The sequence below is a fragment of the Chiloscyllium plagiosum genome, unplaced genomic scaffold, assembly GCF_037043375.1.
Source record: "Chiloscyllium plagiosum isolate Xiang-an unplaced genomic scaffold, Cpla_swu_hap1 HiC_scaffold_13, whole genome shotgun sequence".
NCBI lineage: Eukaryota > Metazoa > Chordata > Chondrichthyes > Orectolobiformes > Hemiscylliidae > Chiloscyllium > Chiloscyllium plagiosum.
In genome coordinates, this window is record NW_028270151.1 from 79349939 (window position 1) to 79363476 (window position 13538).

Below are 13538 nucleotides of genomic sequence, written 5' to 3' on the forward strand. Positions count from 1 at the left end.
GCATCCCAAGGAGCCAGTACAACTGTGCGTTAATCTGGTCAGCAATAACAAGGGGAGACTTCAAACCATAGAGCCATACAATATGGAGGAGGCCATTCAACCCATTGCATCTGGGCCAGCTGTCCCACTTTTCTATCTGTTCCTCATAGCCATGCAAATATCTCTTTTGTTATCACTGTGAAAGTTCAATATTGTAATTCTGGTCCCTTTAACTGCAAGGTTACACATCATGAGATAAGGTTTTGTATTAAAACTAAGTTACCTCAAAGCCCACAGATGTGCTATCACTTGGTCAGGTTTGATGCCGTCAGCATTTTGGACAGTGGATAATAGCAGCCGGGTGGCATGGGGGTTACCTCAGGCACAGAATGCCATCTAATGCACAGTGATAAGCACAAATGTTGGGGTGTGGGCAAGTGGGCTCCAGTAACAGAGTGAGGTACTAGATTAAGAGGTGGTAATAGACAGTGGGCACCAGTCACCTTACGCTATTTGAGGAAAGCCATTCCTGGGGTATTCCCCATCACTTGCCATGAGGTGGGACAAAGGCAACCTCTCAGCTACATTACGTCAAACCACGTAGACAAACTGGACTCGGAAATAAAAGCAAACTTAAAGCAAACTTTCTCTCCCGTATGAGTGCCTTGCTAAAGGAGAACACCAATATCCATGATCCATGGGCTGATTCTCTTAAACTAAAATGTTCCTGAGGGTATTGGAGAGGTCTCTATCATGGCATCAATTATGGTCTTTGCTGACTCACATTCACAGCAGTGGTGACTCCATCTCGAAAACCCAAACTCCCAGTTGGTGTTTATGTATAAGGGTTTCCCTGAAATCTTTGCATGGTAATCTATCATAATGAATTGCTGAGACAAGGCTGCTGGGAAAGACCTGATACCTGCAAACAGCAGACATTAAATCACACATACTGAGAGAATGAGGCATTTCTGGGTATGGATGAGTCATTCAGGGAACAACGAGGTAATAGTGCTCCTAATGTAAGAAGATCTAAGTTGGAGGCGGGGGCGGGGTTGCAATATTAGTTGGGCGAGAATGTACCTGGTCCAGTAAATTGAAAATAGTGTTGGGGATTTAGCACTGCAGTAGAACAATGGGCTACTTTTAAGAAGTAGTTTGGGGGAAGCTGAGGTATAGTCCCAGGCTAATCAAATGCCAAAAGGAGATTAAAGAGGTAGGCCATAAGATGAAACAGAAAAGAAGGCATACACCAGATGTCAGATTGATAATGTAGGTTCGAAATAGGCTGAATATAAATCGTTCACAGGGGAACAGGAAAAGCAAGGCTAAGAGTGTGTCTGAGAAGAGACCAGCAGTTAATATAAAAGGGAATCCAAAAATTTTCTACAGGTATATTATTCATATTTCGGTGGTAGGAGAAAGGATCAGATTGATTAGGGAACACAAGGATTTTTGGATGGAGGCAGAGACTAATAACTGAGTACTTGCCAAATAATTTTCCCAAGGCAGGAAATGCTGGCTTAACCATCATGAAAGAGGAGATAGTTGAGACACTGCACAGAGTAGAAATTGATAAAGAGAGGGAATCTTTTCCCCATGGCAGAAAGAGGGCAAACACTTTAGGTGACAAATAAGTACTTTAGAGATGATCTGATGAAAAGGTTTTCCAGCCAGGGAGTGGTAAAGGGTGGTGGGATGTGCTGCTTGAGACAAGTGGTGGAGACAAGTATTCTTGAAACATTTAAGAAGCATCTGCAGTAGATGTGACCTATATGGACTTCAATAAGGCGTTCAACAAGGTTCACCATGGGAGACTGATTAGCAAGGTTAGATCTCATTGAATACAGGGAGAACTAGCCATTTGGACACAGAACTGGCTCAAAGGTAGAAGACAGAGGGTGGTGGGTGGAGGGTTGTTTTTCAGACTGGAGGCCTGTGACCAGTGGAGTGCCACAATGATCGGTGCTGGGCCTTCTACTTTTTGTCATTTACATAAATGATTTGGATGCGAACATAACAGGTACAGTTAGTAAGTTTGCAGATGACACCAAAATTGGAGGTGTAGTGGACAGCAAAGAGGGTAATCTCAGATTACAACAGGATCTGGACCAGATGGGCCAATGGGCTGAGGAGTGGCAGATGGAGTTTAATTCAGATAAATGCGAGGTACTGCATTTTGGGAAAGCAAATCTTAGCAGGGCTTATACACTAAGGTACTAGGGAGTGTTGCTGAACAAAGAGACCTTGGAGTGCAGATTCATAGATCCTTGAAAGTCGCAGGTAGATAGGATAGTGAAGAAGGCGTTTGGTATGCTTTCCTTTATTGGTCAGAGTATTGAGTACAGGAGTTGGAAGGTCATGTTGCAGCTGTACAGGACATTGGTTAGGCCACTGTTGGAATATTGCGTGCAATTCTGGTCTCCTTCCTATCGGAAAGATGTCGTGAAACATGAAAGGGTTCTGAAAAGATTTACAAGATGTTGCCAGGGTTGGAGGATCTGAGCTACAGGGGGAGGCTGAACAGGCTGAGGCTGTATCCGCTGGAGCGTTGGAGGCTGAGGGGTGACCTTATAGAGGTTTACAAAATTATGTGGGGCATGGATAGGATAAATAGACAAAGCCTTTTCCCTGGGGTCGGAGATTCCAGAACTAGAGGGCATAGGTTTTGGGTGAGAGTGGAAAGATATAAAAGAGACCGAAGAGGCAACTTTTTCACACAGAGGGTGGTATGTGTATGGAATGAGCTGCCAGAGGATGTGGTGAAGGCTGGTACAATTGCAACATTTAAGAGGCATTTGGATGGGTATATGAATAGGAAGGATTTGGAAGGATATGGGCCGGGTGCTGGCAGGTGGGACTAGATTGGGCTGGGATATCTGGTCGGCATGGACGGGTTGGACTGAAGGGTCTGTTTCCATGCTGTACAACTCTATGACTCTGGTAGGTTATGGACTACGTGCAGGTAAGTGGGATCAGTGTTGTTTGAAATGTTTTGGTCAGCAGAGACACGGTGGGCTGAAGGGCCTGCTCCTATGCTGTATGACTCAATAAATTTGAAACGGTGGCAGTATTTGAAGTGGATGAGTCATTAAGACTAGATGGGATATATTTGGAAATTGTGAAGGAAGTAGGGAAAGAAATTACAAAGGCACTGACTGTAACCTTCCAATCTTCCTTAGATATTGGGGTGATACCAGTGGAGTGGACAACCAAGCAATTATATCCTTTTTCAAAACAGGGTGGAAAGATATTCCCAGCAAATATAGATCAGTCAGCTTAATCTGGGCAATGGGCAAGCATTTGGAAAGGATAACTCAATACAAAATTTACAATCACACAGACAGTCAGGGCAGGAGGGACAAGGTAGGACTAATAAATTAAACTGCATTTATTTCAATGTAAGAGACCTAACAGGGAAGGCAGATGAACTCAGGGCATGGTTAGGAACGTGGGACTGGGATATCATAGCAATTACGGAAACATGGCTCAGGGATGGGCAGGACTGGCAGCTTAATGTTCCAGGATACAAATACTACAGGAAGGATAGAAAGAGAGGCAAGAGAAAAGGGGGAGTAGCATTTTTTATAAGGGATAGCATTACAGCTGTGCTGAGGGAGGATATTCACAAAAATACATCCAGAGAAGTTATTTGGGTGGAACTAAAAAATAAGAAAGGGATGATCATCTTATTGGGACTGTATTATAGACCCCCCAATAGTCAGAGGGAAATTGAGAAATAAACTTATAAGGAGATCTCAGCTATCTGTAAGAATCATGATTTGGAGATGCCGGTGTTGGACTGGGGTGTACAAAGTTAAAAATCACACAACACCAGGTTATAGTCCAACAGGTTTAATTGGAAGCACACTAGCTTTCCGAGCAACGCTCCTTCATCAGGTGATGAAGGAGTGTCGCTCCGAAAGCTAGTGTGCTTCCAATTAAATCTGTTGGACTATAACCTGGTGTTGTGTGATTTTTAAATCTGTCCGAATAATAGGGTAGTTATGGTAGGGGATTTTAACTTTCCAAACATTGACTGGGACTGCCATAGTGTTAAAAGTTTAGATGGAGAGGAATTTCTAAAGTGTGTACAAGACAATTTTCTGATTCAATATGTGGATGTACCTACTAGAGAAGGTGCAAAACTTGACCTACTCTTGGGAAATAAGGCAGGGCAGGTGACTGAGGTGTCAGTGGGGATGCACTTTGGGGCCAGCGACCATAATTCTATTCGTTTTAAAATAGTGATGGAAAAGGATAGACCAGATCTAAAAGTTGAAGTTCTAAATTGGAGAAAGGCTAATTTTGACGGTATTAGGCAAGTACTTTCAAAAGCTGATTGGAGGCAGATGTTCGCAGGTAAAGGGACGGCTGGAAAATGGGAAGCCTTCAGAAATGAGAAAACAAGATTCCAGAGAAAGTATATTCCTGTCAGGTGAAAGGGAAGGCTGGTAGGTATCGGGAACGCTGGATGACTAAAGAAATTGAGGGTTTGGTTACGAAAAAGAAGGAAGCGTATGTCAGGTATAGACAGGATAGATCGAGTGAATCCTTAGAAGAGGATAAAGAAAGTAGGAGTATACTTAAGAGGGAAATCAGGAGGGCAAAACGGGGACATGAGATAGCTTTGGCAAATAAAATTAAGGAGAATCCAAAGGGTTTTTACAAATATATTTAGGACAAAAGGGTAACTAGGGATAGAATAGGGCCCCTAAAAGTTCAGCAAGGCGCCCTTTGTGTGGAGCCACAGAAAATGGGGGAGATACTAAATGAATATTTTGCATCAGTATTTACTGTGGAAAAGGATATGGAAGACATAGACTGTGGGGAAATAGATGGTGACATCTTGCAAAATGTCCAGATTACGGAGGAGGAAGTGCTGGATGTCTTGAAACGGTTAAAGGTGGATAAATCCCAAGGACCTGATCAGGTGTACCCGAGAACTCTGTGGGAAGCTAGAGAAGTGATTGCTGGGCCTCTTGCTGAGACATTTGTATCATAGATAGTCACAGGTGAAGTGCCAGAAGATAGAAGGTTGGCAAACGTGGTGCCACTGTTTAAGAAAGGTGGTAAAGACAAGCCAGGGAACTATAGACTGGTGAGCCTGACCTCGGTGGTGGGCAAGTTGTTGGAGGGAATCCTGAGGGACAGGATGTACATGTATTTGGAAAGGCAAGGACAGATTCGGGATAGTCAACATGGCTTTGTGCATGGGAAATCATGTCTCACAAACTTGATTGAGTTTTTTGAAGAAGTAACAAAGAAGATTGATGAGGGCAAAGCAGTAGATGTGACCTATATGGACTTCAGTAAGGCGTTCGACAAGGTTCCCCATGGGAGACTGATTAGCAAGGTTAGATCTCATTGAATACAGGGAGAACTAGCCATTTGGATACAGAACTGGCTCAAGGTAGAAGACAGAGAGTGGTGATGGAGGGTTATTTTTCAGACTGGAGGCCTGTGACCAGTGGAGTGCCACAATGATCGGTGCTGGGCCCTCTACTTTTTGTCATTTACATAAATGATCTGGATGCGAGCATAAGAGGTACAGTTAGTAAGTTTGCAGATGACACCAAACTTGGAGGTGTAGTGGACAGCGAAGAGGGTTATCTCAGATTACAACAGGATCTGGACCAGATGGGCCAATGGGCTGAGAAGTGGCAAATGGAGTTTAATTCAGATAAATGCGAGGTGCTAAATTTTGGGAAAGCAAATCTTAGCAGGACCTATACACCTAATGGAAAGGTCGTAGGGAGTGTTGCTGAACAAAGAGACCTTGGAGTGCAGGTTCATAGATCCTTGAAAGTGGAGTCGCAGATAGATAGGATAGTGAAGATGGCGTTTGGTATGCTTTCCTTTATTGGTCAGAGTATTGAGTACAGGAGTTGGGAGGTCATGTTGCAGCTGTACAGGACATTGGTTAGGCCACAGTTGGAATACTGCATGCAATTCTGGTCTCCTTCCTATCGGAAAGATGTTGTGAAACATGAAAGGGCTCTGAAAAGATTCACAAGGATGTTGCCAGGGTTGGAGGATCTGAGCTACAGGGAGAGGCTGAACAGGCTGGGGCTGTTTTCCTTGGAATGTCAGAGGCTGAGGGGTGACCTTATAGAGGTTTACAAAATTATGAGGGGCATGGATAGGATAAATAGACAAAGTCTTTTCCCTGGGGTCGGGGATTCCAGAACTAGAGGGCATAGGTTTAGGGTGAGAGGGGAAAGATATAAAAGAGACCTAAGAGGCAACTTTTTCAAGCAGAGGGTGGTACGTGTATGGAGTGAGCTGCCAGAGGATGTGGTGGAGGCTGGTACACTTGCAACATTTAAGAGGCATTTGGATGGGTATATGAATAGGAAGGGTTTGGAGGGATATGGACCGGGTGTCGGCGGGTGGGACTAGATTGGGTTGGGATATCTGGTCGGCATGGACAGGTTGGACCAAAGGGTCTGTTTCCATGCTGTACATCTCTATGACTCTATGACTAAATGTGAACTACATAAGGAAAGCCAGCACAGATTCATTAGAGGCGAATCACACTTTGGTAGTTTGCTTTTTTAATAATCAAGTAAGCAAGCGGGCTGATGAGGGGATTCTACTCCAATATTGTCCATGTCGATTTTGGAAAGGAATTTGATAATAGGCTTGTCAACTCGGTTAAACCCTATGGGTTCAAAGGGACAGTAACAGCATGGCAATGACTTGGCTGAGTAACAGGATCCATGGTAATGATTAGTGGTTGTTTACAATTGAGAGAAAGGCTTACAGTGGAGTTGCCTAACAGTTGAGACTAAGGAATACATTACTGATCTGGTTTGGGGATTTCAAAATTTGAAAGTATTGTGGACTGTGAGGATGGTAATGATAGACTTCAATAGGACATAAATGGGCTGGTGGAATGGACAGACATATGGCACAAAGATTTACGAGATCAGTTCAAGTGATCAGGGACTTCAGCTACATCAACATATTCGGGAAACTGGTTGTGGGGAAGGGTTACTCTATTGGAAATGTTAACTTTGATTCCTCTCCACAGAAGTTGCCAGACCTGCTGAGCTCTTTCAACAACTTCTGTTTTTGTTAGGGAAATTGGGGTTACTCTCATCTTAGAACATTGCAAAGACATTTGATGGAAGTGTTCAAAATTGTCACTAATGTAGGTCGAAGAGAAACTGTTCCCAGTTGCGGGTGAATCTAGCACCAAATCACAGGTGATTGGCTGAAGTACCAAAGACGATGAATGAGGAAAAACTAGAAAGGGGGTAGAATGTGGAAATGTGTTGTTTCAGAGTGTGATGGAGGCATATTCAACTATGGCTTTCAAAAGGAGCATTGGATAATTATCTGAACTGAAAGAAATTGAAGTTATTGGCACATACACACACACGCACACTCCCACCCACCCCCCCATCCGTGGGTGATGCGGAGCGGCGGGGGGGGGGGGGGGGGGGGGGGGATGGTGATGGGTTCCCCATTTTTTGTGAGCATCCTTGATAATGACTAATGAATCTAGTCAATGGGATGAAAAAGGTCTTTGTCTCATGCTGTTTTGTGAGGGACTGTGTTTGAGCGCATGTGCGTGTGAGGGAAGCATCACAAGCTGCTACTGTGCTACGCCAACTATTTACACACATTTTCTTCCAGTTCTTTTGTCATCGGGCACCGGAGTCACTGAGAGATCAGAGAAAGGAGAGAAACAAAGGTGAGAGGTCAGAATACACAAAACAGCTTCACAACCACAACATTGATGGAAGGAATGAAACACCTTGCGTTTGCTTCTATAAAACAGACGTCAGAGAGGAAATTAGCACCGAGGAAACATGAAAGAGATAGAAGAAAGGGTATGAAGAAACTTAAGGAAGAGGCAAGGTTTAGGAAAGGAAGTCATGACAACACGCAGCATAACCAGGTAAAAACCAAACTCTCCCATCCCACTTCGATACTACCTTGAGTATATGGAGGGTAAAGATTCCTTTCATTGCTATGTACATTGATATGGTAAAGATATTATCTAAGCTCTTAGGTGCACAAAGGATCAATTGGCACGAGCGGGATTCAGTTCGATATCAGAAACTGATTTGACAAGCAGACCTTGACACATCACCTTTCTTTTAATGTTTTATCTCCCTATTCTGAAATTAACATTTAGATAAGGTGTTCTTTTACTGTCTGTTCTGTCTGCTTTTCTTTGTATGAACTGTGCTGTCCTTTATGAGGATCAGCCAGGATTGGGTGAGGAAGGTGTTTGGGATTTCTTTTCCGTGTGTAAACCCTGGGAGCCTGCACAGGAACTGGTCCTCAGACAAAATAATTGCACCCATTTATTTTCAATATGATGACCAGCTGAGGTAATTTCTTAGGTTGCACATAATTAAAGGGTTGGGTGGGGCCACTGGCAATCACACAGCAAGTAGACGTTACAATAAAATGCTGATAACAAACATTGCACCGTAAAGGCCAAGTGTTCATCCATAAGGCAGGCAGCCCAAGTCAGGAACTTCCTGAGCCATTGAATTGGCCTCGGTAAATATTCTTCTGAGTTTGGCGACTTTTGTTCCTGGGGAAAGGTGGGATTTGCCACAGGGAGGGCAGGAGAATGGCCCACTGACCCTGGGAGCAGAGCAGAGGCAACCATGGGGCAGACAAGTGCAGAAGCGCTATGATTCTCTCAGACCTCATCCCGAGTTGTTTCAGAAACTGCTCGGTCCTCTACCCCTCATCCCCAAACCACACCACTTCTCCCCACCCACGCCTACCCAACCGCTATGGTCACTCAAACATACTCCATGCTAACTCCTGTCACTCACCAAACCTTAATAATCCCCCACATCCTCCATTTTGCCTCCTGAGACATGCATACAATATCCATCAGGGGCAGACTTCAACAGCCATAAGGCGATTAAAATAATATGTTTCTAAACATCTCATGCAACAGTACTCTGTCAAAAACTCCATTTCATACAAATCTTAACTATTCTCCAGTCGTTTGTTTCTTATAAGAACAAGTGTAGATCTATATTCAGACCCAGCATGAAAGAAATCTAACCCTTGTAAATGACAATCAACAATGAAGTCAAAGACAATAGTGACTTTTAATACTCAGTCAAACATTCATAATGGCTTGGAGAATTCTCAAAGGGCTCTATTAAAGCAACATAACTAAATGCCGTTTTGTCTTTAATCTGCAGTCGATGGCCTATCAGAAAGGTCCAACCGAGGGTTTGTTGTAATCTTTCAAGGACAGCTGCAGCCGATTTCCATGCTTGATTAAAAAGAAAAGGATTCAAAAGACTTTGCATCATGACAATTACATGGACCTTATCCACTTTGTAAGAGTGTTGACATATACCCCATTAATTTGCAGCTCCTATACTGAGGGTTCAGTTACTTGCAACAGCAAAGTTGGGGTCTGTTTAAAGTTTGCACTGAGTTCAAGTGGGTCTGCTGAGTTCAGGTTACCATCCCATGAGATCCACAGCCTTCCCTTTATCCTGACTGTTAAAAATGGGACCCATTGGGAAAAGGAATGGGACTTCAACATCTGGGGCCCAAATGCCATTTTTAAAGGTCTGTAGAGTCTTCCCAACTCCATGAAAATCTAGCCCAGCGTGTTGGGAAAAATGTATAATAAGGTTTGCCAGATGATACACAACAATTTCAGTATTAAGAGAGAAAGAAAGTTAGACACTGGCCCGCAGGTGAAATCTGCATTAACGGGGGACCTGGGCAATTCATAATTAGCTATGGTTCAGTTGAGACGATTAGGAGAGACATTGGATGATTATTTAAATAAAAACTATGTGCAAGAGTTTGGGGAGAAAGCAGGACATTGGAATCATGTAATGATGCTCATGTAATGACCCAGTGTAGGCACGTTGGGCTGAAAAGCCTTCTGCTGCACCTTAATACTGCTGTGATGGTGGAACTGCCCATTCTGAGCAATAACCTCAAGAAACACAGTCCAGCTGAGCAATCACACCACAGAATAATAGAACCTCTGCAGTGCACATACAGGCCACTCTGCCCATCAAGTCTACAATGATCACTTATTTAAGATTACCAGTGGTCAACAACACAACAAACCAGGCAGCTTTCCTTGTGGAGGGTGGGAGGGTAGGGGTGAGAGGGTGGAGTCTAACATTCCCTGTGACTCAATGGTACATTGCTGCTTACGATCGATAATGTCACCCAGTCCCTGGGTACAAAGCAGGTCTCTCAGTCTGGACACTTCATCCTTCAGCTCCCGGATCAACTTGTTATTGGGATCCTCGTTAATGACTGCATTGCACCGGATCTGTTTCGCACGATCAGCATACCTAAGCAAGAGAATAAACCAGATGGTATGCTTGTTGCACTGGATAGTGGAACCCGGGGAAGAGTTCTGACGGGAACAGGGAATAGTCCTCAACTCACTCAATGTTTCATTATCTTCTCCGTGCAGGATACCTATCCACATCCCAACACAATTCCACCCTTCCTCATGTCAGCCCCCACCTACGCTCCAGATCTACGTTCATATACTCCTCCCCCCTGCCTTGAGCCCAGGTGCCCCTTCTTCCAACACATCAGTGAGAGAGAGCTGAGGGGAGTCCCTCTGGTCCTTACCTCAAGGTGCTTAGCGTCTCATCGTAATTGATGTCAGCTGGACTCAGGGCTGCCACCATGGCAGTTCGGGAATTTCCCCCTGTGGAGAAGCAAAACAAAAGTCCGGTGTCATCGAACTCTTCCTCACACTTCCCCCACCACATCTCATTCCATTCCATTCCAGCCACGTCAACTGACCACCGTGCCAGAAGTATCAATGACAGTGCCCATCCGAAGTTGGCTAGTGTCTGGTATTGCCCACCAATACCTACTCAGCAAATGCCATTGTGGGGTTGCCCTAACAGCAGCTAAGGCCACTGCACTGTGCTGTATAAATACTTTCTCTAACAATCTCTTGCAGACCTTTTCCCTTTTCTTCCCCTAACAGTAATCTGCAACTGAGTCACAATCTTCATTGTGACTGGCCACTCAGAGCAACTCATAGTGCCTGCTTTTCTGCAGTTTCTCGACTGACCATTTGGCAGTGTTAAGCAGCTCCAAAACTCTACCTTCTGTCAGACAGCTTCAGATTAAGCAAATGGACTTGGCTTGTGATTGGTTCTAGTGAGAGGAGTCGTGGCACGTTGATAGCACTGAATCAGAAAATTGATATCTCAGCAAATATGAGCTGACTCTCCATTGCAGTATTGCATGGTTGGGAGAGCTGTCTTTCTAACAGCAGTAGTTAAACGCAGTCGCTACCTGTCCCGCAAATATCAAATTACCTCCTGCTTTGCAACAGTGATTTACACTTCAAAATGCACTTCAGTGGTTGCACAATACTTTGGACTATCCTAGAGGCACAAAACATGCTACATAAATGCAGACTTTCTTTGTAACAGGATTCTTGTTTCAAGATGAAAGGGCCACAAGCAAGTTGTAGTATTGCACAGGTCTGTTGAGTAACTGTGTAACCTCCCAATCTCATGGTGAGATAACACAGCATCCATGAGCTAACTGCTAACCTCAGTACATTGCTGTCTGGAGGAAAGAGCTCTCTCTTACCCAGGTTTTCTCGGAGTAACCATGTCAGCACCGAATCTCTGTATGGGATGAAATCGGTTTTCTTCTTTTTCTTGTTCTGATCAATATTGAAGAGTAAAAAGAGAAATTCAGAAACAGAACACAGTACAGATTTAGATAGGACACAGCAGTTTAAATCATCAGTCTCCTTCTCAAATCAGTTGTGGGATAGTCACATGCCGATAGTCACCCAGATAGCCTGAACCACTCCTGTGACGTTTTGGTGGTGAGTGATGGTCGAGTGTCCTCTCTCCAGTTCAGGTCAACGGGTCTTTGACCAACTGAAACAGTACCTTTGAACCAAGCTCTTTAACATGGACATGACGGCACTGAGACGCAAAATGTGACGAACATACATCAGACGACGTGACAACATCAAGGTGCAGAAACGCTTTTCATTACACTGCTACCTTATTTGGATAGTCAGGAGGTGGAAGATCACCTTCATTCCTAGATTATCCTTCTGGAAATGATAGAGGACATTGAATCTGGCTTTCCATTTTACATAGATGCATTCTAACTCAATGGTCATGGTGAGAATGCTCATCCAATTAATTTAACATTAATGCCTTAGCAATGCCAGGGTAACCTAATGCCAGGATAGCCAAGTGCACAAGGTTGATGGTCAGGTCATTTCCTGATGAGGGCAAATACAAATATGGGCTGAAATCTGAAAACCCAGGAACATCTGCTCAGGTCAATAACCTGTTCCTGCTGGAACAGCTGGGAGTACACGTGATCTTATCACTCATACACCAGCATACACCACCAGATCAGATGTTCCAGCTTGATGTATTGCAATATCAGCCACACTCACATAGGAATACTTTCCAATGTATTTGTAATTGTGGGAAGGTTTAACGAGCCTGGTGTCTGAATGCACAGCCATGACATTCAGTTCAAAGATTAGCACCTCTTGGGACAGAGAATATGATGGACACAGTTTAAATTAAAATGTCTCTTATTTTCTCTCAGTCATTAATCTATGGAATGCTTTTCCCCAAGGAGGAGTAGAGACTGAGTCATTTAATATTTTTAAGGCAGAGTTGGATAGCTTCTTGACTCACAAGGGCAGCAAAGGGTATATAGTCCGCAGACAGGAAAGTGGGGTTCACACTCAGATATTTTTACATTAATTGTCAGAATGGCCTACTCTTGCTCCTTATTTATATGCTTGTATTGGTTTGAACATATAACTTGTTAAGAGTTTGATACAGCTTAAATGAGATTTCAATTGATTTAACCACAGCTGTGTTTTGGAAATTATTTCATGGCACATCCTGTTCAATATCAAAAATCTGTCTAAAGTTCTTGGAGAGATAAGAAAAATCAGCAGAAGGTAAGAACACAGTTCTGATACTAAGGTTCCAATCATTAATTTTTTATCTGCTTGTGATAGTTCAGTTTAAAAATTACTGGAAAACCTACAATGCATACTGCTTGCTGTCTTTTGACTGGGTAAGGAATCAGATTCAAATAAAGTGCAAATCATAGCCCAACATTTTGGGACCTTGTGGCACAGTGGTAATATCACTACCTTGGTGGCAGGCAGTCCAGATTCAAATCCCACCTGTTCCAGAGAGGTGATGCCACATCTCTACACAAGCTGATTCAAAAATGTTGAGAACACTTGCTCAACAGCTATGCATCATCCAAGAGAGGGTCATTAGCCTCAGATGATGATGATCTACCATTTAAACATGGAAGTGAATGGATTTTGAGTGAGTTTTTCCCAAATTATTCAGGTCCATTAGCTCATTTCACTTCACAAATACTCAAGTACTTTCAGCATGTTCAGTTTTCAGTCCCCAACAGTGTTGATATTCTACCCCCACAAAGGCAAGAAAGATAATGGTTTAACCTTAATATCTAACAAATGGAACACTCTTTCAAACAAAATGTGTGAGGGATCACCAAATTCATTGGCCTGAGGTACTGAGTTGCAAGTCAGT

General features: G+C 43.5%; 1 protein-coding gene across 22 annotated transcripts in view; it reads right to left on the minus strand.

Annotated features, from left to right (window-relative positions):
• kif1aa (kinesin family member 1Aa) overlaps positions 1-13538 on the minus strand; it is a 374456-nt gene that overhangs the window by 158241 nt on the left and 202677 nt on the right. For 13 of the 22 annotated variants that reach the window (XM_087993839.1, XM_087993838.1, XM_087993837.1 and 10 more), the window contains exons 11-13: positions 11569-11644; positions 10585-10663; positions 10153-10295 (exon numbers count right to left, since the gene is read on the minus strand). In XM_087993839.1, the coding sequence (XP_087849965.1) occupies positions 10153-10295; positions 10585-10663; positions 11569-11644 (298 nt within the window). Of the gene's footprint in view, positions 1-7611; positions 7651-10152; positions 10296-10584; positions 10664-11568; positions 11645-13538 lie in introns of all 22 variants that reach the window. The other 9 variants (XM_087993833.1, XM_087993832.1, XM_087993831.1 and 6 more) reach the window with 1 other exon arrangement.